Source organism: Saimiri boliviensis, chromosome 4, assembly GCF_048565385.1.
Source record: "Saimiri boliviensis isolate mSaiBol1 chromosome 4, mSaiBol1.pri, whole genome shotgun sequence".
NCBI classification, from domain to species: Eukaryota; Metazoa; Chordata; class Mammalia; order Primates; family Cebidae; genus Saimiri; species Saimiri boliviensis.
This window is the reverse complement of record NC_133452.1, coordinates 130,526,194-130,538,954: the sequence shown is the minus strand read 5'-3', so window position 1 is coordinate 130,538,954 and position 12,761 is coordinate 130,526,194. Positions and strand designations below refer to the sequence as shown.

General features: G+C 42.3%; 1 protein-coding gene across 1 annotated transcript; it reads left to right on the top strand.

Moving 5' to 3' along the window:
- The first annotated feature begins 308 nt into the window (after window positions 1–308).
- Window positions 309–12,431, top strand: LOC101054155 (HLA class II histocompatibility antigen, DQ alpha 1 chain-like). The gene is made up of 5 exons (XM_003926402.3): window positions 309–461; window positions 9,163–9,411; window positions 9,824–10,105; window positions 10,481–10,655; window positions 10,823–12,431. Exons 1-4 carry the CDS (start codon window positions 380–382, stop codon window positions 10,633–10,635), a joined length of 768 nt encoding a protein of 255 aa, XP_003926451.1. The 5' UTR covers window positions 309–379; the 3' UTR covers window positions 10,636–10,655; window positions 10,823–12,431.
- Window positions 12,432–12,761: the final 330 nt, after the last annotated feature.

Sequence of the window (12,761 nt, the reverse complement as noted above, 5' to 3'; positions counted from 1 at the left end):
AACATTTCCTCAAGTCCACTCTGAGCAGAGGCAGCATCACAACCAGGGGATTTCCCTGAGATCTTCCAGGGCTACTTTTTTAAATATACTTTAAGTTCTGGGGTACATGTGCAGATCTTGCAGGATTGTTACACATGTCATGGTGATTTGCTGCCTGGTATGTGTATATCTTCCAGGGCTATTAATACAAACTCTTCAACTAGCAACTGAAGGGTCATCATAGGGGATTTTTCCAGTTGGCCAAAACCTGATCTGGCTTTGGCTGGCTCAATTACTCTAAGCTGTTTGGTTTTAGTGTCTTCAGATTTCCTTTTCTTGAGGTCCTCACAATTACTCTACAACTCAGAACAGCAACTGCTGAGGCTGTCTTGGGAAGAGGATGATCCTAAACAAAGCTCTGATGCTGGGGGCCCTCATACTGACCACCATGATGAGCCCCTGTGGAGGTGAAGACATTGTGGGTGAGTGCATGAGTGAAGGATGTTCTCTGAAGCTGAAAAGCAGGAAATTGAAGGAAAAGAGAGAAAGTGATTTGTAGAGAAATTGTTGAGATTTCCCGAGGGCCCCTTCAGTATTAAGAAATTTAAAAATCATGTCTGTTCCTCCTTCAGGAAACCAGAGCCCCAACCTACTCTTTTTGTTATCTATGCTGTTGACGTTCACTAAGGACGCTATTCTGTTTATAACCCTTTCAGTGACTACAGCCTGGAGGTTTCTATGTCATTCCATCATGATTGTCTCAAAAATTGGCGAGGTTTCCATCCGCAGAGAACTTTTTGTTATTAATAATTTGTGAAGTGTCACTCTCAAATTTCTCTGAACAACTTTTGAAGCTTTTGTTTGTCTCCTGTAGTAGATCTTGGGGTAAATAGTTCCATTAGTAATATACTCTATAGATATTAAGAAAAATACCTTCTTCTTTCTCTCAGACTTGCTCACATTTCCACATAGGAACTGGCACAGGTGGGGAGTGGGTAGAGGAGTCCAGCAGGCTGAATGCCTTCAGCAATCGTCTCACCACATGGTCCTCACTTACCCTCAGCTGCCTCATCCATGTCACCTCACAAATAATCAAATAAAATCAGCGTGTAGATAAGCTTTGTAAATCATGGAAACATGCATGTCAACCTTTTTTTTTTACATATTTTTATTACAGATATAGCTTCACATTTATTTAGCAAAATAAGGAATCCTTTTATTTTAAAACTGATAATTTGTGGTAAGAAAACTTGGTAAATTAAATCATATTATTCTCAAATTATCAACCCAAATTACCTGTTCTTCACCTCATCTAATGAAGTCCTACAAAAAGAAAAGTGGGCCAGACATGGTAGCTCATGCCTGTGATCCCAGCACTTTGGGAGGCTGAGGCACGAGGATCATTTGAGCCCACGTGTTTGAGACCAGTCCAGGCAACATAGCAAGGCCTCATCTCTACCAAAAATAAAAAAAAACTAAAAATTAGTCAGGCATAGTGCTGCATATTTGTGGTCCCAGCTACTCAGAAGGCTGCAGTGGAAAAACTGCTTGAGTACAGGAGATAGAGGCTGCATGGGTAACAGAGAGACACCCTGTCTCAAAAAGAAAGAGAGGAAGGAAGGAAGGGAAGAAGGGAGGGAGGGAAAAAAGAAAGAGAAAGAGAAAGAACAACAAGAAAGCAAGAAAGAGAAACAGAAAGAAAAAGATGGTTGCATCATCTGTGGCCTGTATAGATGACTTTACTGACTAGCTGGATATAGGAAGATAGTATTTAGTCCCAGTATGTGAACAAAAAACCCAGTCTAGGAACTGCAGCCCTGGGGCCATCTGTCCTATTAATCCTGTTGGGGAATGTTTAGTAGGAAAAGCAAACAATTGGACTGAATACCGTGGATCTATGAGATCTAGTTGCCTCTGAGAAATAGCTTGCTCTATTTCCTCAATTTCCTTTTTTGCTGCAGAGGTTAAATACCTGGGGGACTCCAGGGCTGTATTGCCCTGTAGGATAGAAAACAGGTTCTGTAATAATTAATCTGTGCTTCCTGTAATTTATCAGTAGTTATGCCCAAGGTGTGGTGAAGTCAATTAACATCATCCAGTAATTTTTGATAATCATTTAAGGTGTGTAAGTTGCTAGTAATTAATTAAACCTTTTGAGGTCTTACTGACCAAGAGGTTAGTATGTATTCAAGATATTTCCAAGGGGAAGTCATCTGTACTTTTTCAAGTGTTATGATTAAACCTCTTAACTGTGTATTCTTTACGACAGAGGCATATAAACTCAAAAGTACTGGCTGCATTGGGACTGCTAGTAAAATGTCATCCATAAAATGGATAATCTTGCAATTAAGAAATTCTTTTCTACTGGGGAGCAAAGCCTGATTTACATGATACTGACACATGGTAGAATTGTACAGCATTTCTTGAAGAAGTACTTTCCAATGCAATTGGTGAGCTGGCCTTGCATTATTGATAGCTGATATTGTAAATGCAAATTTTTCTCTGTCCTATTTTGCAAAGGAAATAGTATAAAAGCCGTCTTTTAAGTCAATAATGACTAGAGGCCAATCTCGAGGAATCACTGCAAGGAAAGGGAGCCCTGGTTGAAGAGGCCCCATAAGTTGCAAATTAGCATTGATAGCTTGTAAGTCATGCAAAAGTCTCCATTTCCCAGACGTTTTGGGAATGATGAAAATGGGTGAATTCCAAGGGCTGTTTGATGGTTCTATACGGCCAGCTCTTAATTGTTCCTCAACTAATTCATGGGCTCGTAATTTCTCTTTTTTTAAAGGCCACTGTTCTACCCAAATAGGATCTTGAGAGAGCCACATCAGGGGTAGGGAGGAATCACAACAGTGGCCGTTATTAGAAAGGGTTCTTTAGAGTGACCCCCCATTGAGCTAATTAGGTTCTGTCCTCAAAGGTAGGTCCTGTCCTCAAAGGACAAGAAGGGGCATGATTAGAGGCTTTTCTTCCTTCCAAATTGCAACATGTTAGGGCTCACACACTCTGCTTGGCTGTGTGCACTTCCCTGATGCCAACAATTTTTGTTTCTGAATGACCCAGCACCAAGTTTCTGGCCAGTTTTGATCACTAATAATTAAAATGTCCACCCCTGTGTCCAATAAGCCAGTAAAATTTTGATTTCCAATTTTTAAGGTAATAATGCATCTCTGATCAGTGATTAATTGGCTCCAAAATACTCCTGCGGCTCCCTTGCTTCCAAAACTTCCCCTTCCCCTTTCCTTTCGCTGGGCATTGAGAACCCAGAATGGTAAGAGTAGTAACTGAGCTATTTTAGATTTAGGTGGAATCATATGTATGCCTTTAATTCTGTCATAACTAATATCTTACCTTGATAATCACTATGAATTATCCTGGTGAGCACATTGATTCCTCTACTGGATAGGCTTAATTGCCCTAGGACCAATCCAACTGTTCCCAGAGGCAGTGGGCCCCAGATCCCTGTTGCAACCCCTTTAAGGTCTTCTCCTTCTTTTAGCACTAGTTATTTGGGTCAAACTAAATCCAGTCCTGTGCTCCCAGAGGTGGCTGATCTGAGAGAAAGGACTGTGGGCTTTTATCTGATCAAGAAAAGTGGCTGGCATTGCCCCAGTTTGGAGCAGGGCCTGGGGAAGGCTCCTCATGAAGTTTCCTGCCTAATTACTTAGGGGGGTTGCCATTTTTATCAACCTGGACTTGCATTGATTTTCCCAGTGTTTCCCCTTTTTACATCAGGGGCATATAGAAGGGAGTTCTTTTCCTGAGTTACCTTGGTCTCTACTATTGAGACATTCCTGTTTCATATGACCTGGCTTTACACATAAAAAATAATTAGAGGTGTTCTCCCTTTAGGAGGCTTTAATACCATAGAGAATATCTTGGCTTTGTGTATTTCAGTTCCTACCAGTTGACATGCTCATATAAATTCCTCAACTGTAGCTGCTTTTCCTCTGATTGCCTGCATTGCCTGTTGGCAGTCTACATTAGCATTTTCATAAGTCAATAGTGGCAATAAGATATCAGCAGCCTGGGCATGACTAATTTGTCTCTTAATTGCCTGGGTTAACCAACTGATAAATTCAACAAATAGCTCCTGAGGCCCTTGTTGAACATTTATAAAAGATCTCTGTTGAAGTCCACCTTCAGGAATTCGGTCCCAAGCCCTGAGAGTTCACAAAGACACTTGTGCATAGGCTAGGGGAGCAAAACTTAATTGTTGTTGTACATCGACATAGGGACCCCTCCCCTGGAGCATAGTGGCTGTTATGCCTGGCCAGGCCAATTGATTCTGGTTGGCTCGTTGTTGGTACAACTCATCATATTCTGCCTTCCAGAGGAGGCGTTGATTGGGCTCTAAAGTTGTCTTAGCTAGCACTGACCAGTCCCATGCGGTCACATGGAAGTTGTCTACTGTGGCTTCAGTTAATCTTTTCATAAATAAGCTAGCAGCTCTGTTTCTCTAATGCTTTTTCTTATCTCTTTATCAGCATTACAAGAAATGGGTTCCTGATTGCCTTGTCAATCTTGCATTACTAGGTGGGCTAAGAGCTCCCCTTCTAATGCCACTTGCCCAAGACGGGGTTCCACAGCTGTAGTATATCCCTTGTCTTTTTTCCAATTTATTAGGGGAGGGGGCTCAGGGAAAATTTCCATTTCCTCTTTCGTATCTTAACCAGATAACTGTGGGGCTGAGGGAGAAGGAGGAGGCAGTAAAGTAGGTGATGGTTCCTCCTCCCTTCCCTTTTTAGGCCCTTCTCTGTAGAGCGGGGTCAAAGCAGCCCTGACTAAGGCCCTTAATGTTAAAGATGTTACTGGGACCCATTGGCCTTGTGCATTTTATCTTTTTTTTTTTTTTTTTTTTTTTTTTGAGACGGAGTTTCGCTCTTGTTACCCAGGCTGGAGTGCAATGGCGCGATCTCGGCTCACCGCAACCTCCGCCTCCTGGGTTCAGGCAATTCCCCTGCCTCAGCCTCCTGAGTAGCTGGGATTACAGGCACGCACCACCATGCCCAGCTAATTTTTTGTGTTTTTAGTAGAGACGGGGTTTCACCATGTTGACCAGGATGGTCTCGATCTCTTGACCTCGTGATCCGCCCGCCTCAGCCTCCCAAAGTGCTGGGATTACAGGCTTGAGCCACCGCGCCCGGCTGCATTTTATCTTTTAAGATTTCTCCCCACTTGTTCCCAGAGCTCTATGTCCAGCGTGCCTTCTTCTGGGAACCATGGGTTTGGGGAAACGACAGTTTGCATTAGGGGTTCCTTAATTGAACCTTTGAAATTGAGGCTCTACTAGCTTTAAGCTGCTGTTTCAATACTTTTTTTTTTTTTTTTTTTTTTTTTGACAGAGTTTCGCTCGTTACCCAGGCTGGAGTGCAATGGCGCGATCTCGGCTCACCGCAACCTCCGCCTCCTGGGTTCAGGCAATTCTCCTGCCTCAGCCTCCTGAGTAGCTGGGATTACAGGCACACGCCACCATGCCCAGCTAATTTTTTTTTTTTTTTTTGTATTTTTAGTAGAGACGGGGTTTCACCATGTTGACCAGGATGGTCTCGATCTCTTGACCTCGTGATCCACCTGCCTCGGCCTCCCAAAGTGCCGGAATTACAGGCTTGAGCCACCGCCCCCGGCCCCTCAATACTTTTATATACTGTTCTGTTGAACGGATAACTGTTGTCCTATGATGAAACCCTAGCTTGAATATTCCCCCAAACTTGGAAATCCCGAGTGGGCACCAATGACTTGCTGACTGTGCAGTCTCTTCAGATTTGTTTTCCTCACGCAGGGCACCAGCTTCCAAGTCTGTTCTTGCAGACACTGGCTGAGTGACAGATGGAAGCAACACTCAGACACAGGTATTTTGCACGAGAGCAGCTAGGGGACTGCTGGAGAGTGAGCAGGAGTCTCGACAAGCTGGAGCTCTTTGCTTTTATTCAGTACAGATACAATGCCAAAAGCCTGGAGCCAACACAATCTGTGTGTAATTAACATTGTCAGCTCCTTTGCAGGGAGCAGTCTCCTGAGAGAAAAGCTTGGTTTCTGGACAACATAAATAAACTTACATAGATAGATATCTTTTTTTTTATTGCATTTTCGGTTTTGGGGTACATGTGAAGAACATGCAAGATTGTTGCATAGGTACACACATGGCAGTGTGGTTTGCTGCCTTCCTTCCCCTCACCTGTATCTGTCATTTCTCCCCATGCTAACTCTTCCCACATCCCCACCCCTCCATCCCTCCCCCATTTCCCCCCAACGGACCCCAGTGTTTAGTGCTCCCCTCCCTGTGTCCATGTGTTCTCATTGTTCAACACCTGCCTATGAGTGAGAATATGTGGTGTTTGATTTTCTGCTCTTGTGTCAATTTGCTGAGAATGATGGTTTCCAGGTTCATCCATGTCCCTACAAAGGACGTGAACTCATCATTTTTTATGGCTGCGTAATATTCCATGGTGTATATGTACCACATTTTCCCTATCCAGTCTATCATCATTGGGCATTTGGGTTGGTTCCAGGTCTTTGCTATTGTAAACAGTGCTGCAATGAACATTCGTGTGCATGTGTCCTTATAGTAGAATGATTTATAATCCTTTGGATGTATACCCAGTAATGGGATTGCTGGGTCAAATGGGATTTCTATTTTTAGGTCCTTGAGGAATCACCACACTGTCTTCCACAATGGTTGAATTAATTTACATTCCCACCAATAGTGAATATCTTTACACTCCCTTGTTACCTACTCCTTGCTCTCTGCCTTAGGATATGAGAACAGCTCTCTTCAGCTTATTCTGTCTTGAAGCTTTGCAAAACCTTCCAACCTTTTAAGAAGGTTTGCATCTTTTGCTATAGCTTCTCCCACCACCCTGACCAATCTCCTACAGTACTCCAAACTTATTAACCATGGCTGTTCCCATTCTGATTTTGCTTGGCAGTAGAAGTTTCACCTGCTTCTCCAGAGCACTTGGCTTCTTTATTCAAAATTTTCTTTCTTCAACCTCATGCCAGAGCGTCCTGGTCAGGCTTAACTCATCCATTAGGCACAGTGTGGGCAGTGCAGGGAACCTCTCACACTGTAAAGGTACATGAGAATGTTTTGAGTCCTTTTATTTTTTTTTTAGAAGATGAAATTTTAGAGCCTAAAAAAAATATTTTAACTCTTAATTCAGCCTGGATTATATTGTTTTATACCAATTCAGTCATATAATATAATTTTTCATATTTTTATGTAGAAAGGGACCCCCAAAAGCAAGAGTACTCGGGGCTCACAATTCAGAATGCAGCCCTGATCATAGCTGATCCTGGCCTTCGTATGGTTCTGCTACCTGTGTGCCTGTCAGTCTTCTCCAAAATCCATGTGGTCCTCAAATATAGCAACTATCATTTAATATACACATTTGAGCACAAAGTGAGCTAAGTTTTAACAATTCAAAGATGAAAAGTCATGCTATCTTCCCTGCAAAGGGTACTCATTCTAGTGATAGAAACAGTATGGGGTGCAGGAAGGCAGAAAGCTATTGCTAAGGAGGGGAGTGGAATCAGCAGAGGTGGAATCTGTATAATTGACTTGGTTCCAGCTGGGCCAGCAGGATGATGGTCCTCCAGGAAAACTCAGCACCCAAAACAAGTACCAGATGAAAAGAAGGATTGTATATATTCTGCATATATTCATGTTTGAACAAGGAGTCGAGGTTTATTGCAAGGATAAGGAGGCTTTGCTGATAGCCTGCTAAGACCCACCAGGGCAGTCATGGTGGCTAGGGAAGAAGGTGAGCTGGAAGAGGAACAGACAAACTTGGAGATCCAGACACTGAGATGCAGGGGTTAGAGGTCATAATGTGATCAAAAACATGTTGATGAGCAGACTTAGCTACAAAGTTGTTAACTAAGCAGAGACCTCAAAGATGAATTTTAGGATTTCTCCAGGAGGCCCTAAAAGATAATTTCACTTTAGGGAGAAAAAGAACAGACCACTGCAAAGGGCAAGGAACATGAAAGAACAATGTAGTTTGGTTTGCTTGACAGATACTTGTGAAGGATGTTGGAATGTAAGGCTGTCGACATCCTCCTCACAGAACTCACCACAGTATATTGTATTTGCTCCCTTACCTACCTGACTCTTCCACTACTCAGTTGGTTTCTTGATAGTAGACAATGTCTGACTGGTGTTTTATACATCTTCTGCTTGTCTAACCCTTGTAGATGCTCAGAAGGCGGGGAAGGAAGGAAAGTTACAACGGAAAAGGCTTACATATATCTTGACAAGAATGTCCACTTAGGCTCATTTCGCTGAAGTTGTGCTGCATGGCTGCCATTCTGCTCTGGCATCCTCAGACAAGCACACCACCCAATAGAGGAAAAAGGGTTTAATTTACCTGCGTCCTCAAGTGAATGTACGTGTTGAGTCAAAACCCATAGTAACCTCCCTCAGGAAAAAAAACAAAAATGGTGGAGGGGAATGACAGAAGTCCAAAAACTAGTAGAGCTTCCACTTCTCATTTCAGCAGAAACAGTTGCTGTCCTTGAAGGATCATTACTATTAACAAAACAGAGATCTTAGAAGGAGGCATTTTTTTATTTATTGTATATTTTATAATGTTATTACCAATCTTGTTAGACTCTTTCCTATACCTTGCAGTTGTTAGTAGAAACTATTCTAAATTAATAAGATTCTGCATACTTTTCCTTTTTTTTTTTTTCTTTTTTCAGAAAGATCTCTGTGTAGAGTGTTCTGTTCTAAGCCAGTCCTCAGAGGAAAGGAAATATAATTAATTTGTTATTAACTGATGAAAGAATTAAGTGAAAGATAAAACTTAGGAAGCAGAAGGAAGTAAATCTAATCTCTGACTATGAAAGCTAAATACTATGATAACTCATTCATTTTTTCTTTTGTTCAATAACATTATTTAATCACAAGTCCATGAGGTGCCAGGCACTCAGAATATAGTAAAAATTTGACATGCAATGTTCTACCCTTGTGCAGCGCACATTACAGTGGGAGGAAAATCACAATTTTAACGGAACTACCAACACAAAGAGGGGAGGAAGCAGGGGCTGGGAATGTCCACAGACTGTACCAAAGATGAAACCAATAATATTTGAAAGTCAGCTTCTTCCATCATTTTCGTATTCAGGTTCTTTCTTCCCCTCTTCTCCACTTTCTTGTTTATCACCGTCACTCACCAGCTGACCACGTTGCCTCTTACGGTGTAAACTTGTACCAGTCTTATGGTCCCTCTGGCCAGTTCACCCATGAATTTGATGGAGATGAGGAGTTCTACGTCGACCTAGGGAAAAAGGAGACTGTCTGGCGATTGCCTGTGTTCAGCACATTTACAAGTTTTGACCCGCAGGGCGCACTGACAAACATCGCTGTGACGAAACACAACTTGGACATCCTGATTAAACGCTCCAACTCTACCGCTGCTATCAATGGTATGTGCCCACCATTCCGCCTCTCTGTACTGAATCTATCCCTTCATACCAAGTTTCATTATTTTCTTTCCAAGAGGTTTCCAGATCTCCTCATGGCAATTGCTGAAATTTTATCATCTCCCTTCTCTAAAATTACATATCCCCCTGTAATACAAGGGTCTTTCCATTATGCATTCATTAAATCCTTCTAGGAGAGGTCTCATCAACCTCCTACTGTATTGAACATGCCCACAGAGAGAAGGGAACAAGAATAAGCAGAGGCAATGTATCATTGTTCCCAAGCAGAAGTTAAATAAGACCTCTTTGACCAGCAGCAGAAGAAACGCTGGTAGGAGGGCTCTTCCAGGACACAATGCAGAACCTCAGGGAAGAGCTATTCACACTTCACATCAATGCTGTTTCCTCACCACAGAGGTTCCTGAGGTCACAGTGTTTTCCAAGTCTCCTGTGGCACTGGGTCGGCCCAACACCCTCATCTGCCTTGTAGACAACATCTTTCCTCCCGTGGTCAACATCACATGGTTGAGCAATGGGCACTCAGTCACAGAAGGTGTTTCTGAGACCAGCTTCCTCTCCAAGAGTGATCATTCCTTCTTCAAGATCAGTTACCTCACCTTCCTCCCTTCTGAAGATGAGATTTATGACTGCAAGGTGGAGCACTGGGGCCTGGAGGAGCCTTTTCTGAAACACTGGGGTAAGTATGCGTTCCACCACTTTTTGATGCTTTCTTGTCTGTCGAGTTCAGAACTTCCTGCCTTTTACTCATATATCCTGAACTTGTTTTCCACACTTCATGGGATTCGGGGTTCCCCCCACTCTTTTTTTTTTTTTTTTTGAAAGATTAGAGCAACAAAAGCAGAGATTTATTGAAAATGAAACTACTACACTCCACAGAGTGGGAGCAGGCCTGCCACTTCATGGGTTCATGGGTATTAATGATAGATTTAACTCTCCTCTCTAAGCCAGGGGGGCCTCGAGTCTCTGCAGAGTCAACCCTCCACCCCATCCCATCCCGCACATGCACATAAGCACACTCTGCATTCTGACCTCAACAATTTCATTTCCACAGAGCCTGAGATTTCACCCTCTGTGTCAGAGTTCACAGAATCTGTGGTCTGTGCCCTGGGGTTGTCTGTGGGCTTCGTGGGCATTGTGGTGGGCACTGTCTTCATCATCCGAGGCCTGCGTTTAGCTGGTGCTTCCAGACGCCAAGGGCCCTTGTGAGTCCCATCCTGGAAGGGGAGGTAAGATTGAGATTGGTTAGAGCTGAAGCCGCAGTATGAGAGGAAGGAAAGTGGGAGGAGGCTGTGGACACGAATGTGGTTGAAAGTCATAGGGGAATTGGGAAGCGGCATGATCGTGACACAGGAGCCCCCTCGGAGCCATCCTTCTCATGTCTGTCCTATTGCAGGTGCATCACCATCTACAGGAGCAGAAGAATCGACTTGCTAGGTGACCTAGCACGGTTTTCTGGCCTGATTTATCATATCCCTTTTCTCCTCAAAATGGTTTTCCTCTCACCTGTTCTCTGGGACTTCAGCTGCTGTATCTCCTCAGAGCTCACAAATGCCTTTGAATTCTTTCCTCCTGATTTTTTTTTTCTTTTCTCAAATGTTACCTACTAAGAGATGCCTGGGGTAAGCCACTCAGCTGCCTAATTCCTCAGTAACCTCAATCTAAAATCTCCATGGAAGCAATAATTTCCCTTTATGAAATCTATGCCAAATTTTTCAATCTTTCATCCAGGGCTGACTGAAAGCATGGCTAAGAATTGGGAGACTCTTATGTTTCAAGCCTATTTAATCTCATTTCCCAGGTCATATTTTATGTCCAGTAACACAGAAGCAACCAAGTACATTATAGCCTGATAATATATTGATTTCTTAGCTGATGTTAATTCTTCTTTCTTCCATGTGTTTCCACCCTTGGCACTGCCACCCACCCCTCAATTCAGGCAACAATGAAGTTAATGGATACCCTCTGCCCTTGGTTCAGAATTGTTAAAGCAAAAATTTTAAAACCAAAAAGTGAGTTTGTACTAATTTCAATATGGTTTTTTAAAGTGTGACAGAGAAATAAGTTAGGATAAAGTATCTTTGAATCTAAAAAATATCAGAAGTAAAAATTTATTCTCAAAACTTAAATTTTGTGAAGAATGGTGACAGTAGAAGCCTTCCTCTCCCATCCTCACCTTGAGGAAATAAAAATTCTTTAGGCAGGAAAAGAAATGGAAGTCAGAAAAACATTAGAATAAGACAGTAATGTGGGTATCTGAAAAGGATCAAATACTTACTCCTCACATAGGGTTACTGACAATGGGAGAAGGGATGGGAGTAGAGGCCACAGACATATCTAGGAGCCCTGAATAGAGGTACAGTCTCCCTCACCTCCTGAGTGAGGCTTTGCTAGAGAACATGTAGCTTTTCCTGTGCCACCCTGGCATGAAGGAGACAGTATAGTGAATACGGCTGCAGGATGTTTCTAAGAAACATGCCGATAAAAAACACCACCAATATTCTCAGAAATTCCCAGCCCTTTCAGCTCATTCCTCCTGGCTGAGGAAAGTGTGAGCTTAGGAGAGAAACCCTAGGAAGAACAACACAGTTGAGACAATGTGGGAGCAGCTGTGGGTGCTGTGTCCTCCACTGGATTCACCATCTCCTAGCAGAAGCTCTCCCGGAGGAAATGGGTCAGCAGTGACCTCATGGCTCTAAATAGCTATGAAATCCGTGAGGATATTCCTATCCCTGCTACCTGCATCAGTAAGTTTACATTTTAATTGGAGAAAAAGAGAAAAACATTAATGCAATAATTGATACAGTATAGTTTGGTGCAAAGAACCCTAAATCCAAATCCAGGACTCAGTACTTTGCAGCTAGTATTGTAAACTTTATAAATGGGTAAAGTATCCAACATTCTGGCCTTATTTTCTCATCCACAATGTAGGAGTAATAATTTTCCTTACAAAATTATTGATGGAATTTGAATAATCTTGATATATAGTCAATGCCTTACACATAATCTATAAATACATAAGAAAACATTGTGGTTATACTTAAAATTAATTTATTTTAAAGAATGGATTATATTGTAGGAAAATTCCTTTTGTTTTTCGCAGCCCCTTAATGATTTAGGAGATTCAAATGTAGAACTATGAGCAAATTTCTTTTTGTATGATAATTGAAGGATATTTATCTTTCTCCACAATGAGAAAGGCTGAGATTGAATTGCTAAGAGAACTCTTAGGATGAGAAGTTGTAACATTTGACCTTCTGTTTTCAACTCTCTTAGAAGGGATATATTCCCTCCTTATGGCCCAGAAGTGTTTATTCAAGGTATATCATATGCAG

Excerpts from the sequence above, each read along its gene's own strand:
- LOC101054155 (XM_003926402.3), top strand. The coding sequence starts at position 380 with ATGATCCTAAACAAAGCTCTGATGCTGGGGGCCCTCATACTGACCACC. Across the intron at positions 9,412-9,823 it reads CTCTACCGCTGCTATCAATG|AGGTTCCTGAGGTCACAGTG; the intron begins GTATGTGCCCAC and ends TCCTCACCACAG. Across the intron at positions 10,106-10,480 it reads GCCTTTTCTGAAACACTGGG|AGCCTGAGATTTCACCCTCT; the intron begins GTAAGTATGCGT and ends TCATTTCCACAG.